The sequence below is a fragment of the Archocentrus centrarchus genome, chromosome 14 (genome assembly GCF_007364275.1).
Source record: "Archocentrus centrarchus isolate MPI-CPG fArcCen1 chromosome 14, fArcCen1, whole genome shotgun sequence".
Lineage (NCBI taxonomy): Eukaryota > Metazoa > Chordata > Actinopteri > Cichliformes > Cichlidae > Archocentrus > Archocentrus centrarchus.
In genome coordinates, this window is record NC_044359.1 from 16,946,973 (window position 1) to 16,967,593 (window position 20,621).

General features: G+C 39.6%; 1 protein-coding gene across 1 annotated transcript in view; it reads left to right on the top strand.

Annotated features, from left to right (window-relative positions):
• acsl6 (acyl-CoA synthetase long chain family member 6) overlaps nt 1-19,951 on the top strand; it is a 35,194-nt gene extending 15,243 nt beyond the window's left edge. Inside the window, exons 4-21 of the mRNA XM_030745619.1 lie at nt 1,317-1,381; nt 3,651-3,752; nt 3,948-4,047; nt 4,844-5,022; nt 7,627-7,659; nt 8,795-8,846; nt 10,207-10,280; nt 10,419-10,496; nt 12,898-13,032; nt 13,422-13,556; nt 14,303-14,398; nt 14,478-14,550; nt 16,006-16,094; nt 16,233-16,349; nt 16,456-16,599; nt 16,794-16,895; nt 17,005-17,076; nt 17,597-19,951. Of these exons, the coding sequence (XP_030601479.1) occupies nt 1,317-1,381; nt 3,651-3,752; nt 3,948-4,047; nt 4,844-5,022; nt 7,627-7,659; nt 8,795-8,846; nt 10,207-10,280; nt 10,419-10,496; nt 12,898-13,032; nt 13,422-13,556; nt 14,303-14,398; nt 14,478-14,550; nt 16,006-16,094; nt 16,233-16,349; nt 16,456-16,599; nt 16,794-16,895; nt 17,005-17,076; nt 17,597-17,737 (1,787 nt within the window). The 3' untranslated portion in view covers nt 17,738-19,951. The remainder of the gene's footprint in view (nt 1-1,316; nt 1,382-3,650; nt 3,753-3,947; nt 4,048-4,843; nt 5,023-7,626; nt 7,660-8,794; nt 8,847-10,206; nt 10,281-10,418; nt 10,497-12,897; nt 13,033-13,421; nt 13,557-14,302; nt 14,399-14,477; nt 14,551-16,005; nt 16,095-16,232; nt 16,350-16,455; nt 16,600-16,793; nt 16,896-17,004; nt 17,077-17,596) is intronic.
• Nucleotides 19,952-20,621: the final 670 nt, after the last annotated feature.

A 20,621-nucleotide genomic window follows, 5' to 3' on the forward strand; every position in this document is an offset into this window, starting at 1 on the left:
AAAAAATTGCTTAAAGTTTTCGCACAGTGCAGGACAGACCTTCGCTTGGTTTACATTACAGCGAGGATCAGTGAGTGAATTAAAAACACTAAAAAGAAAATGAGGCCTGTGACTGTTACTTGAAACAATGTTAGAGAAATAAGCAGACTTTGCATATTTTACTGCTTTCTGGTATTTCAATAAACAGTTACGCAGGATCTCTAAGGAGACATGGAGCTTATCCTTTTTCCACCTTCTCTCAGCGCGTCTGCACTCACGTCTGAGAGCGCGGGTTGTCTCATCCAGCCAGGGCTGGGAGGAAGGTTTGGTGCGTTTGGTTGTAAAAGGGGCAATACAGTCCAGTACAGCAGTGCAAGCAGATATAAAAGAGTTAGTGAAGTCCTCGGTATTCAGGCTCAAGCAAAAATCCAAATTGCTTAAGTCAGAGTTTTTAAAAGCAGCTGCAAAATCAGCAGCGCATGAAGAGTTAACCAAGCGCACACGACGTGTAGAGGATACTCTATTTATCCCAGAGCTGGGGAGCGCTGCTGTAAATAAAACAGGAAAATGGTCCGATATACCACAGTCACGTATCCCTGTGATGCAGACTCTAAGTCCATAAGACAGCACCAGATCCAGTGTGTGACCTTTTTCATGAGTGGGACCACACACGAGTTGTGTTAAGTTAAAAGAGTCAATAAGCGAGGCAAATTCTTTAACCAGTGGACCACTCCGCTGTCATAGCACAGGAGATTTCAAGATGCTACACTTGCAGCAAAAAAATTCCCACACATACATACACATAGAGGTGAAAGCAGCACAGTGTAGCAATGCAGTGGCCTGACTGTAAAACCTCCAATTATACTGTATCCTGCTGCTGGAGATAAAACGAATTCTGTGGTTGCCACGGCGAAGGTCAGCCCTGCTAATGGTAACAGCGTCAGGGCTCTTGGCCAAGGAGTTTAAGAGACATAAATGAGTGACTCACAGTGCAGAGATATTGCTCAAACCACACCTGCTCTATTAGTTAGTACAGCTAGGACAACCACAATGAAATGAGTCAGTCTGAAGTAGAAACGCATAAAGTAATTGTTTTGCACAGCGCGTGTAATGCGTTTCAGTTCACTGTTGGCACAGAAAAGTCTGGCAAAATGTTTTTTTGCTTTAATATTCAATCAATCTGTGTAATTCACAACTATTTTTAGCATTAAAGTGTTATTTTTTAGATTTCTTTGACTGTGAGGTGTATTACCATTAGATTTAAAATCCTAAGGATGCTTAATGAAGTTCCCTCGCATAAGTTAAAAACTGTTTTGTCTCCTTTCTCCGTCCAACAGGTGATGGACCTTGCTTAGGCTCACGACTCCCCAACCAGCCTTACAAATGGATGTCCTACAAAGAGGTTAGTGCCATTCAGGGGACCTCTTATCTCCTCATAACAGCAACAGCTGAGAGGAGAATACAACAGGCTTACCTCTTAAAGAGAAAAGCACCAAAGACTAATGCTACAAAATGCCCCCAGACTGCTGATAAAGCATAATTTAGAGATCTTTTTCTGTCCAAACATCATTTTCTACATCCCACACTTCTGATAAATGTCAAAATTAATCATTACTGTCTTTGTAATGGCATTTGATGAACTACAGTATAAACTGTGCAGACTGGTCTTTCTGTGTAAGTCTGCAGTGAAGTTTGCAGCCTTTGCACCGCATTCTCTGTAGCACCCAGTCTGCCTTACAACCAGATTTGGCAACATTATCAGCGCTACCGAATAACCACAGTCTGCAAACCTTGCTATATATATATATATATATATACACATCATGACTAGGCTTAAAACATTTTCACTGTGTATGTGCTATAGGTCAGTACTACTCTAAGTCAAAGAATAGTTTCAACACTATGACTTACTTCCTGTGACATTAACGGCCATTTTTTGACTGACTGTTTAATGTCTGGATGGCACACTGATCAGATCACTATCCTGCCTGCAAAAGCTTTGCAACCTGCTTTGCAGAGGTGTTGTTGGCTTTGTTACAGCTGCTGAATAAGGACATTGTCCTTCTTAACTTGGTCACTGGAGGCACCGTTTCAATGCACATATAAGTCTGTGTAGCTTGAAAAAAGCGACTGGACTTCTTTAAGTTTCTTGAAGACATTTCACCTCTCATCCGCAAGGCTTCTTCAGTTCTAAAAATACAAGTCTGATTATATTCAGAAGAACTGAAATATGAAATATATTAATGGCAGCTTAATGTGTGATTGGCCACCAATATTAACCACATCAGTTTATTGACTTTTAGGACTTTGTACTGTACTGCAGCTGTTTACAAACATCAACCTTAATGGCTTTTGGATAAAAAAAAGCATTTTTTTATGTATGAAAAATTAAATAACTAAACCCTTTTTTTGCCCACTTTAATATTACAGTAGCAAAGAAGAACATGTCTGGAGTTTTTGGGTTGTGCTTTTTTTTTTTTTTATGCCAGTAAATTTAGATAGTAGATTACGAATTAATTAATCAGCAAAATAATTTCTCTCATAAACAAAAAATTTCCACATTCCTCAATTTACTCCATGTTTATGTAGGCAGTAGAGATATTTTTCCCACAGTCATTCCTGTATATCACTACATTTGATATGTATCAATATCATGTGATATTTGTAAGAGTGGAAGATTTAATCCCTTATGCCATGAGTCAGTGAGGATGACATCATTTACCATAAATAGAAGCTCAATCAGTTGACTAATATATGACTATTGTTATATATTAAGTTCACAGCCTTGGTCACTTAATATATGACAATATATGTGGGGCATGTATGGATGTGCTCCCTGGTGATTGCAGCACTGTTGGCAAGACATGTGGAAATGCTCATTACATGCAGAATTTCCCATCATCCTGTAAAGCAGTTTCACTTTCAAACAACTCTGAGTACAAGAGACAAACTGGAATGCTTTGGAAAGTCACTGAAGTAATGTTGGTAGCTGGAGGGAAATTCTGTTTAATGAGTGATGCCAAAATCCATAAAAGGCAATATGAGCATTATGCCACCATCAGTATTTAGTAGTGACAGCTTGGTGTTTTACAGAAGAAAAGTGGGTGGAAGGTTTGTTTTTGGTTTTGTTTTGTTTTTTTTGTTTTTTTAATTCACTATGATTCCCAGCAAAACAGCCAAGCAAGTCTGGACTTATTCACAGACTCATTGAGAGACTTATGAAGCACAGTGACGTTTTTTTCCAACATGGAAAATAAGGTGCAAGGCCTTTGCTGAAACATGTCTCTACGCGCTTCGAGTGAAGCAGTTTTAATCCTGGATTTCTCCGATGTCTTTCACAATCACGGTAACTCGTAAAATATGATTCATAATTTTGCACAATGGAACATTTCTTCAATTAGTCTTTCCAATAACCTCAGGGTTTTTACTGAAAATAAAAATATATCTATGACTAACACAAGCTTGTCTCTCCCATTTTTCAAAATGTGATCAAAAGTGACCTCTAATAAAGTGCAAAATATACTACCAAAAGCTAATGAAGCCAAATACAGAGCAGTAATACTAAGCTTCTCAAAAAACTTAGTTTTTTTCTATACTTGGGAGATTAGCGCAGCATTTTGTATGGTTTTGATCCACTTGGTCAGTTCTCCCATTTTTTTCCCACTGTGTAGGTGACAGCCCGGGCAGAGCACCTGGGTTCAGGCCTTCTGCACCAGGGATGCCAGCCCAATCCAAACCAGTTCATAGGAGTGTTCGCTCAGAACAGACCCGAGGTGATTGCTGCTCTTTATTTTGATTTTTGTTTTGTCTGTTTCTCGCTGGTCGCAGTTTCTCTGCATCACTGTTTCACACTGAAGCTTGAAATATGCACATAAACCATTTTACAGACACACAGACTTGCATAATAAAACAAATGAATTAAATCTGACCCCTGTTTTGTTTTTTTGTTTTTTTCTGTGTGACTGTAGTGGATAATCTCAGAGCTGGCTTGCTACACTTACTCTATGGTGGTGGTTCCCCTTTATGACACGCTTGGCCAAGATGCTATACGGTTCATTATAAACACTGGTAAGAACACACACATCACACAAAGACAAACTATTCGTATCAATATGAGGTGGAACGCATGCGTGCACACTCACACAGGCACGCAGTGGCATTTAGTCAGTCAGTCTTGTCTGAATTTGCTAAGTTTTAAGTCTGAAATGTACATTTAACAGCTGTAACTCTGTAGGTAAATAACTGAAGTGGCCTTGTGAGACACTGATGTTTTTGCTTAGAGCACAAACAGTGTGTGCCTGGATTTTTAAACAGCAACTCATATCACTGTGAGCTGTGGCGCTTCCCCTCACTGGTGACTGACTGCATCTTTGTCACAGTGATATACAGTGCTACTTCCTGGATTTAAGCTTATGTGTCATTTGCTAATTGTGACAATTAATAAGTCTTTCTGTTGCAAATGAGTGGGTGCCAAGCCATTAACATTAAGAATAACCTTATTAACTTTAAACTGAACTAAATTTGAATTTAATTCCATGTAATGGGAAAAAAAAGGGCTGAACCTACAGTAAGCTGGAAATAGAAAGAAAAGCCAGAACAGTAAAATCATTGTAACAGTAAAATAAATGAATGAGCTGCAGTCGGAGACATTAAATCTTTAAATTGAACATATATATATTCAAGATTTTAAACAGTGCCCCAAATAATAATGATGCTTTGGTCTCTGTAAACCTTTGTAAATTAGAAATATGACCAAAATACGACTGATTTCCAACTCTGCATTTGTTTTTGTTCCTTTTTATCTCTTACTTTGATGATATTCACACAAGGGAGCGTGTGCTCTTGTGTGCTTGTTTCATTTCAGCCGACATCTCCACAGTCATCTGCGACAAAGTGGAGAAGGCTCGGGTGCTTTTGGAGAATGTGGAGCGGAAAGAGACTCCTGGCCTGCGACGAGTCATCCTGATGGACGCCTTTGACTCTGACCTCATGGAGCAAGGGAAAGGCTGCGGCGTCCACGTACAGGCCATGCAAGAAGTGGAGGTAAGACATGTAACGGTCACTAAATCAATGGTTCTCAAAGTGGGTTCCACAAAGGGGTACTCAAATACATTTTCTAAAATTGTACATTAATAGTTAAAAGTGCATATCTACAGATGGGGGCTACTTACACCAACAAAACAAGCGTATGTGGTCCTTTGTTCTGTGGGCCAATAGAAACTCTGATAAGCCTGTGACACATCACAACACATGTATGTCAAGTATTTAAGCCAAGAAGAATACCGGTAGTGCTTATAGTATATATATGTACACTAGCGGAACAAGTCAGAGCCGGGCTGGGGGCGGGGCAAATGACCGGGCCCTTTATACCCAAATAATAAAGCTCATCATAACATCATTTTATAACATACACATGCCCAGAACAGCGGGAATGTGTATGTTATGAAGTGCCACTCATGTTAGCTTAGTCCATAAAAATGCTCCACCTAAGGCCTTTAAGACCGTTTCACACCAGATGCAAAATTCGCAAAAACGCAGCGCGTCCGGTGTGTATATAGGTTACACGACAAGTTCACATCCGAAACATTCGAAATTTCATGTCGTTTTTACGCAACGCATCCGGTGTGAAAGGGCCTTTAGAGTGAAAATAAAGCCAGTCATGCAGTACAACAGCTTATTTAATATTTGACACCTACTACATCACTAAAGTCAGTTGGTCTTGTAAAGTTTTGAGCAACCATGACTCAGTCCTGACTGTGGCAACCTTTAAAACCCCCGTGTAAAACATGAATGATGGGTGATGTATAGTGGGTTGTATACTGTGCACATTGAGCCATGCATATTGCGATATAATCAAGACAGGGCCCTCCTTCTCCACCTCGCCTCGGACGTGACAGAGGTCTGGCTACCTGAAATCTTATTCTCCTCTCCTCTCCCCCATCCGGGCCCCCGCTAGCCCCGGGCCGGGGGCGTGCTGCCCTCCCAGCCCCTCCAGAAGCTCCGCCCCTGTATATGTATATATTATGGGGGGATCCTTGATCCTTGGGAAAAAAATCCCCAAATCTTTTAGAAGCTCTGGTATAAAAGGGTCACTGAAACCAGTGCAAGATATTTTTTAAATGATAGTGCATGTGTACATACAGTATATGAAGCGAGCCTTCACAGAGGCGGGAAGATAATCATGATCGTGATATGAATTGCTCTTCTTTTTGAAATATCTGTTGTAACATGTTCTCCTGCACCATTGTCAGCAGCCATTTCAAGGATTGCTGCTCTTTGGTTTCATCTAAATGCAAAACTGATTTATGCTTTTACACCCACATTTGCATTGGCTGACATACATTACTTACAGAGTAGATTTCATAACCAGTTTCCATCACCTGGTGATGAACCCAAACCCCTGCACTTTGACTGTCAGTAAAACTGCATTTAATTACAGCATGTGCGCTCACGGTAATGGCTGTTATGACGCCATACATTTCTAATCTGATAACGATTAAGAGTCTCAGCTATGCATAAAAAAAGACATGTTATATACAGGCAGTCAAAACAAACTGATGTTTAAATGTAATGAGCACACACTGGGTGATATTTTTATCTGCTCACCTCTTGTTGTGCAGAGTTTAGCAAAATTAGAACTTCATAGGCACAAACTGGAAATCAGGCATGTGTTGTACGACTCTCGTGGGTGTGATATTTGCATTTAAAGTAATTTGACTGCTCTTTTCCTTCTGGTGCCAGTCTTTGTGTCATTACTTCAAACATGAAAAATAGACATGTGAAACTGGTCCTGCATAGCAAAGGTGTCAATCTTAAAGAGCATTTTAACATAAATGCTGTCTTCCTTGCTTTGTTAAAAAAAAAAAAAGAAAAAAAATCAAAGAAAGTATGCAATATATGCAGCACATTAGCTGCAGAAAACTAATACATTCCCTGGCAAGATAAACTGGGAGTCCCATGTATGATAAATTGACTGGTTCTTATAAAGCACTGATTACGCAAAGCACTTTACACAGCACGCCTCATTGACACAAGCAGTTTTTTTCTATGCTTACTGTAAGTGCTTTCTAACCTGTACACGTCAATGACTGCATCAGGGAGCAACTATAGGTTCCATGTGTTGCCCAAGGATACCTTGGCATGCAAAGGGGAGGAGCCAGGCATTGTCTACCTCGACTGGCTACCTCCTGATTAGTAGGTGACCTGCTCTGCCTCCTGAGCTACAGCCTCTCCGAATGTAGATGTTGAATAACATTGTATGCTTGTTTTTGTCCTCCAGCCCATCCGGTTTACCAGGTGCTTGACAGTGATGAACAGGTTGAATGACAGTTTGCTGTTGATAGCTGACCTACAATCACAAACTCAGCAACAAAGCATATACAAATGCACGAGGGTTGGCAAGATTACATTTAACTCACCTGTTACCAGTATGACCCATACTGATCATAATTCCTTCTTTGCAACCATGTAGAACTGCAAACGTTTGGGCTTCTAGCCGATTTATGACAAATGCTGTGGTCATCGGCAGACCTTAAAAGACACATTACGCAACACTATAGGAAATCACACTAAAGCTGTGATATATTAAAGTGATTTATACATGTGGAGTTCACCAGTAATAGTTATTTCCATGTTGTTTCTTTACAGGCTCTGGGCCGAGATCACTACAGAAAACCTATAGTAAGTATGACTACTTCAAAACTCTGCTGTATGCTGAGTGTACTGTACAACAATTTTAGCCACGCTAGTAAAGTTTGTTATTGGGCCAAATGTGTCAAATTCTGATTTTGGTTTTATAAAGCTCAGCAAGCATCACATGCTGAATGTGGAAGCTGTGCTAATTTGCTTTGGCCACACTGGCAGTCTCATGCACGGCCCTGAGGCCTTGGTGAGTGTGCTAAATCTTGCTAAGCTTCATCATTGTGAGCCGATGTTCCTAAATCTGCAAACATTATCACATTTATGCAAAAATGTAACACTCTGCACAATCAATCTCGCTCTGAATTCCCAAAGAAAAAATATTTTATCTGCTAATTTCCCAGGATTCCCCTTTTGAAATCAAAGCAAAATTGGCAGCTCACCAGCAAAGCTGGTTAAAAACCTTTAGTGGACAGGAACTGCTTACACATAGGTCTTTAGGGGGGTCTTTAAGGATTCTGGGGGAAAAAATGTGCCAAACAACAAGAAGTATTTTAAATGAACTTCTGGGTTGATTATTTTAAACCAAACTGAGGCTAACATGGCTGTAGAATGTCTTATTTTGATTCTAAATGAAGTTCATGCCTCTTTTTAGAACAAATATATTATGAACTCCTGTCGAGTGATTTATGTAATAATGGGCCACATTCACTTATAAAGGGCTCACACAATAGCAAAGCAGCTCGTCTTTGCTGATAGCATTTGTGTCTGTATCTTGACAGCTCGTGCAGCTTTTCATCTACCTGGTGTTGACAGGTAAAAATTTGAATACTGACATGCCACCACCAGCCCTCCGGCTACCAGATACTGACCAGTCAAGCTAGTTTTTACCCTTTGTTCAAAATTAGAGACAGACGGTTCAACGGGGGCGCCACCGAGGCAAGCTCTTCCTTCCAGCTTTCTCTCCACTGTCCTGTCAAAAGGCTAAAAAAAAGCTCCCCAAAAAATAGAGACAGCAGTTTAATCTGGATTCAACATACAGAAATCCTTGTTCTGCACTCATGTGTGTTCAGTCAGCTTGCTGCTGAGAAAGATGCAAGAAGGAGAAATTCATCTCATGGCAATATGCATGTCATCTGATTGTGGTTTTTTTGTTTGTTTGTTTTTTTCTTCACAGCCACCATCCCCTGATGACTTGTCTATCGTGTGTTTCACCAGTGGAACCACAGGTAGTAAATGTGTAATATTGTATCATGTGACTATATGTGTGACTTTTGACATTCATGATTTGCAGGTTATGAAAAAACAAAAAATGCATTATTAGGTAAAAAGTTATATAGGACACCCTGCTGTCGCCTGGCACACAAATCACAAGTGTGCACCTTTCAAAATGTCTAAACTAACAAGTATCTTTGGATTTTTAACATAAACTTTCAGAGAATATTGTTTAAACAAAATTATTCAAAGTGTTTAAGTTGTAAAAGCCTTTTTTTTTAAAGAGAAAGGTGTACAGGAGATTAAAAATCTCACCATAATGCAGTATTTCACAACTTTTGTCATGCAATTGTAAATGCTCTACTTTAAAGGGTGTCGTTTACTGTAAACCCAGCTTCTTCACTGCACCACAATGATCTGGCAGTGAGAGAGTTATTAACCCTTTCCCCCAGCCGCCTTCATTACATAAATTTCGTGAGTGAGACCATACTGCAGCCTTTTCAGAAGCAAAAACCAACCGCTTAAACCAAGAGTAGAAGGAAACAAAAACAGGGTCATGTGAGGACCCACTAGTTTGAGACTGCAAGCAATACCAGCTGCAGCTTCCACATTTAGGATCCCTTGAAATTCCTGCCTCCTGCTGGCAATGAGAAGCCCATGCAGCCTCTCCAGCAGAAGATTCGTTTTCCCCACATCACTCTGCATTTCTTGAGAATTCCCTCCCCCAGCTATTGCAACATCTAGTCTGCTCTGAGCCTATGAGATTGCCTACAGCTGTGAGAGTCAGGAAGAGGAACTATCATTGCTTATAACCACCGTTTATGATTGTGAAGAAAGGAATGTAATAGAATTACATTAACAGTGTTTTATAGGAAATGCCAAAAGATGAGAAAAAAGTGAGAAATGTGATGTAATATTACTATACACTTTTATACCATGTAGTTTATTACATATGTATGGTTTGTGCAGACTGAACATGCTAAGGTCCTGTAGTGCAATGCATTATGAAACAACTTGCAGCTCTGTGTAGCCGGGGCCTTTCTGTGTGGAGTTTGCATGTTCTCCCCATGTCTCCTTGGGTTCTGTCAAAAGAAAGCAGCAGATTTCATCAGGCAGTAGCCTATCACATTTCAGTATCGCATATTTTCACAACTGGATTATGTTTACAAGCTAAAAGCACAACACATAAGATCATTTGTTAACACAAATTATTTTTGGCTACCAAGACTTGAAATATGAATAAACCCTGCTGAATCAGGCATATCTTTCCAAATTCTTTTGTCTTCCATTTGATGACTTTGTATCCCTCAGTCAGGTGAGGAAAGTCTGCTCTGCGTGATTTCATTGTGAATTGTTTTCCTTCTTTTTACACAGGAAACCCAAAGGGAGTCATGCTCACCCACGGGAACGTGGTGGCCGACTTCTCAGGATTCCTTAAAGTAACAGATGTGAGTCAGAAGTGAGACTTATTAGTTTAGGTGCAACGTGTGCATTTTACTTTCCATACAAATTCTCAAATGTCATTAAGTATCTCTGTTGCAGTATCATCTTAACTCATCTGACTGTGTCTCCTGTGTGTCCTGCAGAAAGTAATTTTTCCCAACCAAGACGATTGCCTCATTTCCTTCCTGCCACTGGCTCACATGTTTGAGAGACTTATTGAGGTAAATGTGCTGAACTGTTATCTGTAATCACAGGAATGGGGTAGTAATGAGTTTGAGCATGTTGGCAGGAGAGGAAGAAGAAGCTTCCTGTAATCTTCCTGAAGGTGGGCGTTAATATGTGTAGGAGGAGAAGAAAAAGGGGGGAGAGAAACCACCCTCACATTTTCTTTCATAAGTCATGCTTTCAGTCTTTGTAAATAAATGTTATTCCTGTATTTTACAGCAAGTGGTGACATGTTGCGTCCTTTCCTACACACACGCAGACACACATACACTCACATTAGTAAAAGGTTAGCTAATCAGGGATGCACCAATTTACAGGAATAGCACAGTTTACCTGCACTTGGTCACTCATTATGGTTCTCCTTTTTCTTATAATCTATCAGACTTTAAGTGAAAGCTGGCATATTTAGTAGAATTTATTCTGCTGCAGCCTAAAAGCTGAGTTTTTCTGGAATGTTTGGACTGGCAAGCGCTGCTGGGTATTGCAGTATATTTTACAAAGAGTCTACTGTCCACCTGCGTGAAAAACGTCCAGTTTCATTTTCATTTTTAGTCTCGTTTGCATTTAGTCAGCTTCCGAGAAGTCCCAGCCATCCTTGTCCCAGGAATATTTTCCCTGTCTGGAGGTTTGATTTTCATGGGCAATACTCCCAAAAGAAACCCACTTATTTCTTGGAGAGTTTCCAGCCCAGAAATGAGGAGGGTTTTTTTTTTTAATCATTACCAGCTGCTGGTTTACAGTTTAACAAAGCTGATTGCATACATGTAAGTGTTTTGGTGTGGAATCTTCGCTTACTTGTAGCTCTGTATTTTCATGTATTTATTTTTTTTGTCTATTATGGGATCGCTTTCATTTATATACCAGATTTTATTATTGAAGCCTTAACTAAATGCTGACAACAAGGAAAGTAGTGACAGTCTCGGCTTCACTGAGACAAACTGGCAGTAAAGTGGCTGTCTACCAAGAAGCTCTGAGTGTGTGTGTTTTTGCTGCTTCTCATTATCAACTTAAGATTCATCTTAAAGCCTAAAACCAAACATTAAATGGCTGTACAGTGAAACTTTAGCTGGGGGATGAATGTGTACTCATGTTGATGTGCTTGCCTTACACGGTTAGCTTGTATTAGGTAGAACCAGTCTGGTAAGTTGTGTTGTCTGCAGCATGTTTGTAGACAGCGTGAGACTCAGACACAGGAAACCACCTAATCTTCCCAGAAAGCAGTGCATCAGATCACACAACACAGTCAAGTTCAGCAGCCTCAGACAAACACAAACACCCAACTCTATATCTGATGCTGGTGTAGTCTCAGCCAAAGAGAAAACAGAAGGTGGTCCCTGTGTTTTGCATGCCCTTAGATGGCTTCAGAAGCCACATGTGATGCCCTTTTTTTTTTTTTCTTCAATTCAACAACAGAAGGAGGCGCACCGAGTTTGTGGAAGTGTCTCAATCTGCAGATGCTCTAGAAAAGGAGCTTGCGGTGGTGTGTGCGCGTGAGAAAAAAAATATTGTGACAGTCAAGTGATCTGAGCGTTCAGTAATTCTCTTTAAAATATCTTGTGTATTTCTATCCCGTGTTGTGCTAGAATCCAAAACAGTTTCCAAGATACACAACTGCACACCAGTTGTTTAACTTGTTGAATCTGAACTGTTAAACCATTTTCTGTGAAACCACTCAGATGCATCAGTCAGATTGTTCACTGACAGCTAGTGACTCATTAGTTCTTTCTCTGCTGCTAGCTATAATTATTTACACATGAGAGCCAACACAAAGGAGTCATACCTCCATTAATACAGATCCTATTGTTGCACATCAATAAAATGATCCCAGGTTATTTAAAGCCACAAAACATGGTTGTCCACCACTTTGCTGTAATTTTTTGTAGTTGCTGGAAACATGACATCACAGCTTCACTCTGTTTCAGAGGGAAATATAGCACTCTTGAGCAGACAAGAAAAAAATAACCTGCAAGTTGAGAAGTTCCTCTTTTTGTTAAATGACATGAGAATTGCAACTGTGGGAAAGACAACCCAGACCCTTCCGGCAAGGATGATGACTGATACAGCCAGTATTTCACATGAATGCCCATCAAGTACCAGTATTGTTATCAGAATTTACCCATTAGTGCATCTATTATCATCTGTATTATAGTTAGTAGGGTGATATATAATAATATTGCAACTTAGCACTCAGTTTCACCGGATCATATGCAGAATTATAGAAATAAAGCTGTTTTTTTTCCCTCATGAATGCTTTATTCAACTACACAATATAACTATAAACATCATGACTTTATTTTTAATATTTCATGTCTGAAATATCCACTTACAGTACTGAGTTTTTTGTCTGCAAAGACATTAATGTTCATAACTCACTTTTTGTGTTATGTGTGTCTGCAGTCCGTGGTGTACTGTCATGGAGGACGGATCGGGTTCTACCAGGGCGACATCCGTCTCCTCCCAGATGACATGAAGGCCCTGCGGCCGACCATTTTCCCTGTGGTGCCTCGACTGCTCAACCGTATGTATGACAAGGTGAGATGAACAGATACAGAGAGAGATTTTTAAAGATGCTGTTGTTTGTTAAGCTTGGTCATTCCACTTAATTAAAGATAATGAAGTTTAGTCCAGTTCGGGAAAACTCCTAATTTGACTAAAAGAAATTTACAGTTTAAAAACTAAATATAAATGTAGTTTCCACTATTTCAAGTCGGGTCAACTTTTAAACCTCTAAATTTCAAGGACAGGTGTTAGGGAGAGTAATGCGAGTAGAGTAGAAGCCAACGCATACGTTGGCGTTTCTTTCTCCCAAATGATTCTATTTGTTTAAATAAATATCTGCACGTGTTTTCAACAGCTGCAGCAGCTGAGACGGGGCTGTCTCCAACTACAAAAAGTCTATTTTGTCTTTGTTTCTTTTGCAGATTTTCAGCCAGGCAAACACCCCGCTGAAGCGTTGGCTGCTCAACTTCGCTGCCAAGAGAAAAGGTGCTGAAGTCAGCAGCGGGATCATTCGCAGTGACAGCATCTGGGACAAAATCTTCTTTAGTAAGATTCAGGTAAATAGTGGTTCCTGCCCCTCGACACTGCCCTGCTATGAGCTGTCTCAATAGCAGTTAATTAATTAATTAATTAATCAATATTGAGGTCAAAGCCAAGCATACATATAATATGTTCCCGTGTATGTTTAAGAGAAAATTCCTGTCCTTCGGGTTCATTAGAAAAATCTAGGTTACACAAGCAGGTTAATAGGACATGTAGCAATAAGTGTCTGTGTTTACACTGAGTAGTGCTTCACTGTTGCATTAAGCCTCTTGGTATTTATGTTAGTTATATAACTGCCCTTGAATATTAACTATTTACTTACAGAATTAAACATTCTTGGTTAAGATATAAAAAAAGACAAAAAAAAACTTATTTTTATATTTTATAACATATTTTAATCTAATCTGCTTCTTCGGGACTGTGTTGATGTGTTGTGTTTACGTTTGGCCATGCATTTCTAGTCATTAGTACTGTGTACAAATTAAAGCATGTTTAATCCCAGGTTAGAGAGGTTAGTGGGAAACACTCCTGTTAATTTAAAAGTGAGAAGTCCAGCGTGGTCTGTGTCCTGCTGTGTGGTATATGTGACAAAGGATAACCTTGTACAAAGTCCCAACTTTGTTCTCCTCACATTCTTTGTAGGTCATGCGTGAAGGTCGAGTGCGACTACATCCTGGCGGGTTCCATGAAGCTTTGTGTTTTGTTTTATTTTTCCGACAGAAAATAATGACTCCTCTGCATTTATAATGTCTCTCTGCAGGCTAGCTTGGGAGGAAGGCTGAGGATGATTATAACAGGAGCCGCTCCTACCTCACCCACTGTCCTGGGATTTCTCAGAGCAGCTCTAGGATGCCAGGTCAGGCCCATTCAGTGTGTCCTTATTTCTGGTGTAACAAACCACTTTGATATTCAACGTTACATGTGTCTGTGTTTAGGTGTATGAGGCATATGGCCAGACAGAGTGCACAGCCGGCTGCACCTTCACCACACCTGGAGACTGGACCCCAGGTGAGTTTCAGTGATTGTGCACATGCGTAGAAAAGATAAACGGATCCTTATCTCTCTTTAAAGTGCTGAACTTGTATACGTGACTACAGACTCAGTTCAAAGGTCTTAAATTGCTGAGACTGTGTAATGATTTTAAGGAATGACAGACTTCCATACCTGAATAGGCCTAAACTCAATGTGAAGTTCATTTCATATTGTGCACCCTAATTACCTATTTAATTGTGTGAGTGAGCACACAGTTTCGAGCTGACATAATGGCACAGATCCTCAAGGGATCTCTGTCCTGCAGTCAGGTGGAAAAAGGCTGAGAAAGGAAAGTGTAAGGACAGGCCTGGAAGTATGAGCAAGACAGGGAGGAAAAAGCTGCTAGATCATACTGTAAGAGTCACACGGCCTGTTTAGGTGATTTCCAACATCAACGAGCTCATATAAAAGACCAGTGGCTGCGATAAGGGCTTGTTTTTACTTCTGGGTGGGTGCGTTAAGGGTGTATTATTTTTAACACCCTGGCATTGAAGGTATTTTCCAAGTAACCTCTACACATTTATATATACTTGCAGCTCCTTCAATATACCGAGGATGTTTCTCTGACAGGTAGATATAGTTCAAGCAGAACAGTCAAAAGCAGTCAGAATCTGTTCATAACTAATATAGAAACAATATGCATTGCACCCTTTCAACAATGCAACACTAACAGGAAACAAAGTCCGTACAAAGAACAAAAGCGACAATAGAAGGGGGGGGGGAAGCGCGTACGCGTGTGTGTGTGTGTGGGGGGGGGGGTGTCAGCACGAAATGAAGAATAATAAAGAAAAAATGTTATAACTGACAGATATTAAAACAATGTGCAAAATCTGCTAAAAAGAATTAAACTAAACTGACAGTGTTTTTATAACTAATGAACTGAACATTACAGTTATATATTATTAATATGTGTAAAACTAATGAGTTTAAAACCTTCATTTTGAAAAATAAAAGCTTTATTATTTGTTATTTTTATTATTTTTATTTTATATGACTTAATTTTTGAGCAGTGCAGCACAAACACACTGCACACTGCATTGTGTATGTGTACAGACAAATGTACTATAAGCTGTGTGCCTCAACTTCTTGTGAGGCAGTGTTCAGTAATCAAAATACAGTCACGCAGCGCCCCCTGCTGCTCACTTCTGATATCTCACAGGATATCGCTACTTGTATACCAAATGATGATGACTGGTTTTCTTTTAGATTTCATTAGTCAGTAAAATTATTATTAAACTATTTTTACTTCTCACATAAAAGCATTTATATGACAACTGTGTTAACTTGCTTAAGTTTTACCATTTATTCAATTCACAGTCCTCCTTTGTGTCCACCAGTGGGAAGAAAGCCAAAGAACTTGTATCAAATGTGGGGAAAAAAAGGAAATTGAGTTGCTGTGTTTATGATAGATTTTCATGTACCTACCAATAGGGCACGTTGGGGCTCCGCTGCCATGCAACCTCATTAAACTGGTGGATGTACCTGAGAAGAACTACTTTGCCTCAAAGGGGGAGGGCGAGGTAAGCAAAGTGATTTCAATAGAAACATACCTGCATATGTAAGGATGTCTGTAGTAGGTGTGTTTTCACTATATGTCAGAGAATGACTTTCATAGCTTTGACTTTGATCCTTTTTGACGCTTCCAATCTGTCAACCAGGTTTGTGTAAAGGGGCCAAACGTGTTTAAGGGCTACCTCAAAGACCCAGAGAGAACAGCAGAGACACTGGATGCCGACGGCTGGCTGCACACGGGAGATATCGGCAAATGGTTGCCTGTGCGTACACACAGCTTACAGCCAGCTTATGCTTTTAATAATGCATTGTTTACATGAGGACTTTTCATGATATTTTCTTTGAGCTTACATTTTTGCTGTTCTGCAGAACGGCACGCTGAAGATCATTGACAGGAAAAAGCACATTTTCAAGCTGGCACAGGGTGAGTACATCTCCCCTGAGAAGATTGAGAACATCTACATTAGGAGCGAACCTGTGGCACAGCTTTATGTTCATGGAGATAGCCTGCAGGTAAGAACACTTACTCAGTCATACATGTCTCAAGGAGTGTAATGTGGAGTAGGCTTCCTGCTCAAACTTAAGCTTTCCAAAGGCCCGACAGTAATCTTTGGCTCCTAAGAGCCTGCAAGTATATTTGGGTGTTGTGTTACTGGGTGTTGATTTTTTAGTTTGGATTAGTATCCAATGCACTCTCCTTTTTTCAGTCCTGTTTGGTAGGAATAGTGGTTCCTGACCCTGAAACCATGCCTGAATGGGCCAAGAAGAAAGGTATCCTGGGCACCTACAAGGATCTATGTAAAAACACTGTAGGTGACACATGGCTGTAACACTTAGCCTCTAATTAACGTTATTATTGAAACCTACTGGAAGCAATTCAGAAATTTACCCAAGATCGCCCTCTTCTTTGGTCAACAGGAGTTAAAGAAAGTAATCCTTGAAGATTTAGTGCGTCTGGGAAAAGCCAGCGGCCTCCACTCTTTCGAGCAGGTAAGTAGGAACTTTTGTGTTTGGTCTTCACTATTTTGTAAGTTTTGTTTTTTTTCTTGCTGCCTTAAGATATGAAAGATAACCTTCTACAGTATCTCCATAAACAGAGTGTGCCACAGTATATCAAGTAAGAGCTGTTTGATTGTGTTTTAATGTCTATGAATAACCCAGTTATTCACAAATCCCTCCAAACAAGCTCAGTAAAAATACAGTACAATCTTTATACTGCAGTAGTTCATTTTAGTCCAAAAAAGAATTGAGCTTTTGCAAATTTAATTTTTTATTAATTGTGTCAAAGGAAATTAAACTAATATAAATCAAACAAAAAGGCTGTTAAGATAAATTCTTGTTTCCTTTGATAAGCTATACTTTATACTATGAGGTGTTGCTGGTCTTTTGCTAAGACTTGTGTTTTCTATAATAATATTGCCCAAATTTACACTAACAATGCCCTTGTAGCTATTATTACATAAACTTCTTCATCTCATTCACCATCTTTTGTTCTTGTATCCTTCTAAAGGTGAAGAATATCTACATTCACAATGAGATGTTCTCCATTGACAACGGCCTCCTGACTCCAACGCTAAAGGCGAAAAGACCGGAGCTGAAGGAATTTTTTAAGGCGAAGATTGACGAGCTCTACAACAGCATCTCCATGTGAAGGTCGGCGGACCTCAGTTTTCTTAAAGCGACCCAACGCCAAGAGATGCTTTGTCCAGTGACCTGCAGTGAGACAAAGATGTGTCACCTGACGCTTAACGTGCTTTCAGAAAGCAAACCAAAACTGGCCCAAGAAGATTAAAAATGCCTAGATAAAAACAAATTAAGGAAAGAAATAAAGCGAAATACAGTGCACATTGTCATATGTATTTCCTTTGCATTCACTGTTTCATAATTAAATTAAAACATACTTTACATAGGTATTTATTTCATTTTTAGTCTGTAGCAACCAAGTTGTTGTCCATGTGGCATGAATTTCCATATCGCATTCAAAACAGACAAACAAAAACCATTTCAGGGTTGTCCAGCAGGGGGCAGCAAAGAGTTACAAATAATAAGTGTAAGTCATTTGTATTGGATTTTATAAGGGGCTGCAAGAAGCTTATTAGAGATGGAGACACATCATCAATGCCAAATTGTTTTCAATCCTCCAATCACAGGGGTGAATGACTCAGTCATTTTGGGGGTGGGGTTGACTTTATCATAGCTAAGATGATTTGTGGGGAGATTACTACTCACTGTAAATTCAGTTACATACATCAGCTTGGCACAATTCACATGCTGTACTGACAGGAGTCTGTATTAGTACATTACTAATACAAATATAAACTGATTTTTTTTTTTTTTTTTTGTGTAATGAAGAGCCCAGTGTGTCTGTCAGTCAGTTTGACATATGCCCATTAATTTTAATGTGAGATGGAAAAATCATGTCACCGAAAAACGTTCCCTTAAGTTTTTCACGAGTTTAGTTTTTAACATTTGTTTCTCACTTTATGGACATGCTCATTGTATTTAAAAAAAAATTTAATAATGTACAAGAAACAGCGTGTGCTGTGTAATCCATTTTTGGGGGTTTTTTTTTGTTTGTTTTAATTTAGGCATTGAAAATCTTCTGCACATTGCTACCTGCTATTCACCCAAAACAAATACGCCCGCTCCCCAGCATCAGAAATTCAGCAGCACGTGAACACTGAGCACTTCACTTCCATTTCCTCTCAAGCTCTTCTTTCCTCTGCCTCTTTAAACGTACCATCCAAACACAACCCATCTGTTTTACAAGAGTAACACAGTCATACGACAGCAAGTGTGATGTCTTAGTGTATAGTGTAGCTCCAGGAGATGTCAAAATGTATAATAATGCTGACACCTTGTAGGATTGTAATGGATTTTATCCCCAATGGAAAATAGTAGAGTTTCATTCAATGAAAAATCTGCCTACATCGGCACTAGTAGGGAGGCCAATAGATCACCCCAAACTGACACAAGCATTAAAGCTAGGTGTAACCCAAGTATGGTGCAATTAGACAAAGTAACACCCTTCTGTTTGAAGGCGGATTTACGATAATAAGGTTAAGAGAGTAGCAGCTTCTGCCTTTCAAATCATCGCTGTCCATCATTGTAGAGCATCTCAGTGTCTGAGCCACACCCAAATTACACTTTGTCATGTATTTGCTCACTCATTCATTAAGTCATTTCTACATGGATGCAGTCAGAAGCTTAGCATGCATGCTCCTTGTTTATGTAATCGACTGGCGCACTGTAACGGTCATCAAGGTTCAGACTTCTTTTTCACTCATCTTTGCACAAAAAAGAATGTCAGGTAAAAGAGAACAAAATATCTAATGCAACACCAGGGCTCGGGGCAATGCATGCAATTTGCCCTGAAATGCTGGGACCATTGGCGTTTGATGAGAAAAAAGACAAGCATTTCTCTGTGGCCATTAATAGCCAGTTGTATGCAGCTGCTGACAGCCACAGTTGCAAGTACAGAAGAGCCAATGATGAATTCTGCTAGAACAAACATCAACCTTTAAACAAAGGATACCATGTTTTTTTTAAAAAAAAAAGGTTTACACGTAGGAGTAATGTATATGCTTTTTAAGTTGATTACCGTCCCAAAGCATAAACAATGCGGATGTACATAAATGAAGACAGCTAGATGTAAGCATATTTATTAAATCAATGGTTTGAATGGATTTTTTTTCTCTCTTTTTGCGTGTAGTGAGATGAACTGTACTTATTTATTTATCTATTCTGCTGTAAAATGGAATAAGCACCATATCCTTGTAATGACCGAGTGCAGCAATTGGGATGAGGGAGGATGGGGAACAGGACAAGGGCAGTGAAATAAAAGATATTCTGGAATGATTTTCAACTAGTGTCTCATTCCTTTTTTAATTGTGTTGACTGTTAATGTGCATAGTCATTTTGAAAGCTGCTGTCACGATGGTGGCATGAAAAAGAATTTGGACTGTTCTCCAGATTAGCAGTGGTAAGACATACTCATAATGTTTACTTGAGTTACAGTACCAACCATGCACTGCTTACATTATACCTATACATATATTTTTATGTTTTAAATTATGACATTAGTGCCTCCAGACTGAGAGTTACAGAAAATATCCAGTGAGCAGCACTTCTCTTGATGAAAAGTCCATGTTGATGTCAGAGGAGAATGGCAGACTGTGTCAAGCTGATAGGAAGACGACAGTAACTCAAATAACCACTTGCTATAACCAAGATATGCATAAGAGCATCTCTGAATGCGCAGCACACCAAACCTTGATGCAGATGAGCTACAGCAGCAGAAGACCCCACTGGGTGCCATTCCTGTCAGCTAAGAACAGGACGCTGTTCAGCAAAACCTGGACAGAAGAAGACTGGAAAAACATTGCCTGGCCTGAGTCTTGATTTATGCTGCAACATTTGAATGGTAGGGACAGAATTTGGCACAAACAACATGAAAGTATGGATCCATTTTTTTCCCTTGTATTTAATGGTTCAGGCTGCTGCTGGTGTAATGGTATGGGGTATATTTTCTTGGC